The 2,376-nt window shown below is 35.1% G+C and overlaps 1 protein-coding gene across 1 annotated transcript; it reads right to left on the bottom strand.

Moving 5' to 3' along the window:
• Positions 1-546: 546 nt before the first annotated feature.
• Positions 547-1,500, bottom strand: LOC124983314 (olfactory receptor 6C2-like). Its single transcript, XM_047550501.1, has one exon. The coding sequence runs from the start codon at positions 1,498-1,500 to the stop codon at positions 547-549; it is 954 nt and encodes a 317-aa protein (XP_047406457.1).
• Positions 1,501-2,376: the final 876 nt, after the last annotated feature.

Genomic DNA, 2,376 nt, shown 5'->3' with positions numbered 1-2,376 from the left:
TTTTAATTTTCTTTACTTTTAAATTAAATCATGTCCCTTATTGATAATGGTGATTTAAAAAAATCTTTAGTTATAGAGGATTATTAGTGAGTTAAATAAGTTGAAGGTTATTATAAATTTTTTTTTCCTTTTGAGTGCCAAGAGCTGGATGGTTTTTAAAAACCATCCAGCATCATTTAGCGTAGAAGAGGTACTGAGAAATCTATATCAATTATTTTCTTAGAAGTACAAGAACTTATAAGCTATTTATTTCCTTGTTGGGTTTACTTTTGTCTTATTTTTCTTTACTTTCATTTTTTTTCTAGTTTAGAAGCAATGAATCAGGTTTACATTAACTACAAAAACATTATCACTTCTTTTGATTGGGAACTTAGCCTGAAAAAGGCTTGTCTGAAGGGGAAAAGAGGAGTGAATTTAAGTGATGGAGACTATTTGTTCTGCGTGCGAGAAATGTTTCAGAAGATTTACATGAATAGAGATCAGATCAAGAAGAAATTAAAAACAGATGTGGAGTTTAATGGTTTATGCTTAGTTGATATTTTATTTCTATATTTGATCATTTTCTTTCCTCTTTGAGATCAAGACAATTTTTTTGAAGGAGGCACTGAAGGCTTGTCTCACCTGCTTGTTTCTCAGAGTGTAAATGAATGGGTTCAACATGGGAGCAATGGACGTCATTAGCACCGCCACACCCTTATTGATCGCTACAGATTCCTTTGCTGAAGGTTTGACATAAATGAAGATGCAGCTTCCATAGGTGATGGACACCACAATCATGTGAGAAGAACAGGTGGAAAAGGCCCTTTTTCTTTGCTGGGCAGAGGGGAATTTTAGGATGGTCTTGATGATGTATATGTAGGACAGAACAACGCACACAAGGGTCAGAATGAAGGTCAGCACAGCACAGACAATCACTAACTGCTCTATGAGCCATGTGTCCGAGCATGAAATCTTCAAGATAGGAGAGGCATCACAGAAAAAGTAATCAATAACATTTGAATCACAAAATTTCAAATTTAGGAAGAGAGTAAGTGGTGGGAGTATGATCCACAAACCTGCTGTCCAGCAGCAAAGGACTAGCGTCCTGCAGACTCTGCTGCTCATGATGGTGACATAGTGCAGGGGTTTGCAGATGGCCACATAGCGATCATAGGACATAATGGCCAGAAGGAAAAATTCTATTACTCCAAAGACGTCAGTAAAAAACACTTGAGTCACACAAATATTATAAGTAATCGACCTGTCACCAGTTGCTATGTTGTACAAATATCTAGGGATACAAGCAGATGTAAATGAAATTTCTAATAAGGCAAAATTCTGTAGGAAAAAGTACATGGGTGTTTTAAGGTGTGGGTCCAATAAAGTGAGGAATATAATGGTCAGATTCCCAGTTACACTTAACATGTAAGTGAGAAATAGAAACACAAAAATTGGAATCTGAAGTTTAGGGTCATCTGTTAGTCCCAACAGAAAGAAGGTTGTTATTGTGTGGTTTTTCATCACTAAGTACTGACTTTTAGTCAATCTTCATTTAAAATTTAGAGGTATTTTATTTAACAAGAGTGGTATGAAAGCCAGATAGAAATAGTCACTACTAGAGACAGAAAGCTAATTCACATGTAGTTTCTTCTGTAAGTTATAACTGATATTGTCAATACCCGGATGGGCTTGGGCCTTTGATTTTACATTTGTAATCTACATCTGACTGGATCGTTCCATGTTGTTGACTTTGGCTTACAATGTCTTGTGATTCAATAAAATTATGGATTCTTCTTATGTCTAAGATTTCTTCTGTATTTTAAAGGTGAATATTTAAATGTACTTATTTTTTCAAGTCTTTCCTAGCATATTTAGTCCTTGATAAAATCTAAATATCTAGCATCGCATCTGGACTCCACATACAGGTTTGCCAGTCCCTACAACTTGCATTTCATATTTTGCCAACTATGACCAAGCCTGTGTGTATGTTGTTCGTTTTATGTTTTAAAATGTAACTGCCACATTGTTGGCTCATTCCTCTGATTCTTCTTACATTTCTCTGCTTGTGTGTAGTTTATATTCAGTGTCCACTGGGATACATAGCTGGTCACATGTGAAGAAATGTCTGATCCAAGGATATACAGCTGGGAAAAAAACATATTTCTTATACACTGCAGTCTGTTAAGGATAAATACTCTAACACCTTCTTGTAGCTAATATAAAGTACAAAATCAAATTCCAAATACTAAATTAACTCTCTGCCGGTGTACATCTACTTATTATGATTTATCAGTTTCAGCATCTGTTCTATTGGAAAGTCTTCTAAAAATCTACAGTCTGTTAATTATTTATTTGTGCTCCTGTGACAAGTAATTGTTCAATTTTAGCACTTCCTCT

This window comes from Sciurus carolinensis, chromosome 4 (genome assembly GCF_902686445.1).
Source record: "Sciurus carolinensis chromosome 4, mSciCar1.2, whole genome shotgun sequence".
NCBI lineage: Eukaryota > Metazoa > Chordata > Mammalia > Rodentia > Sciuridae > Sciurus > Sciurus carolinensis.
This window is presented reverse-complemented; position numbering and strand designations above follow the sequence as displayed.

Bases quoted from the DNA above. Each gene is read 5' to 3' on its own strand.
- LOC124983314 (XM_047550501.1), bottom strand. From the start codon at position 1,500: ATGAAAAACCACACAATAACAACCTTCTTTCTGTTGGGACTAACAGAT.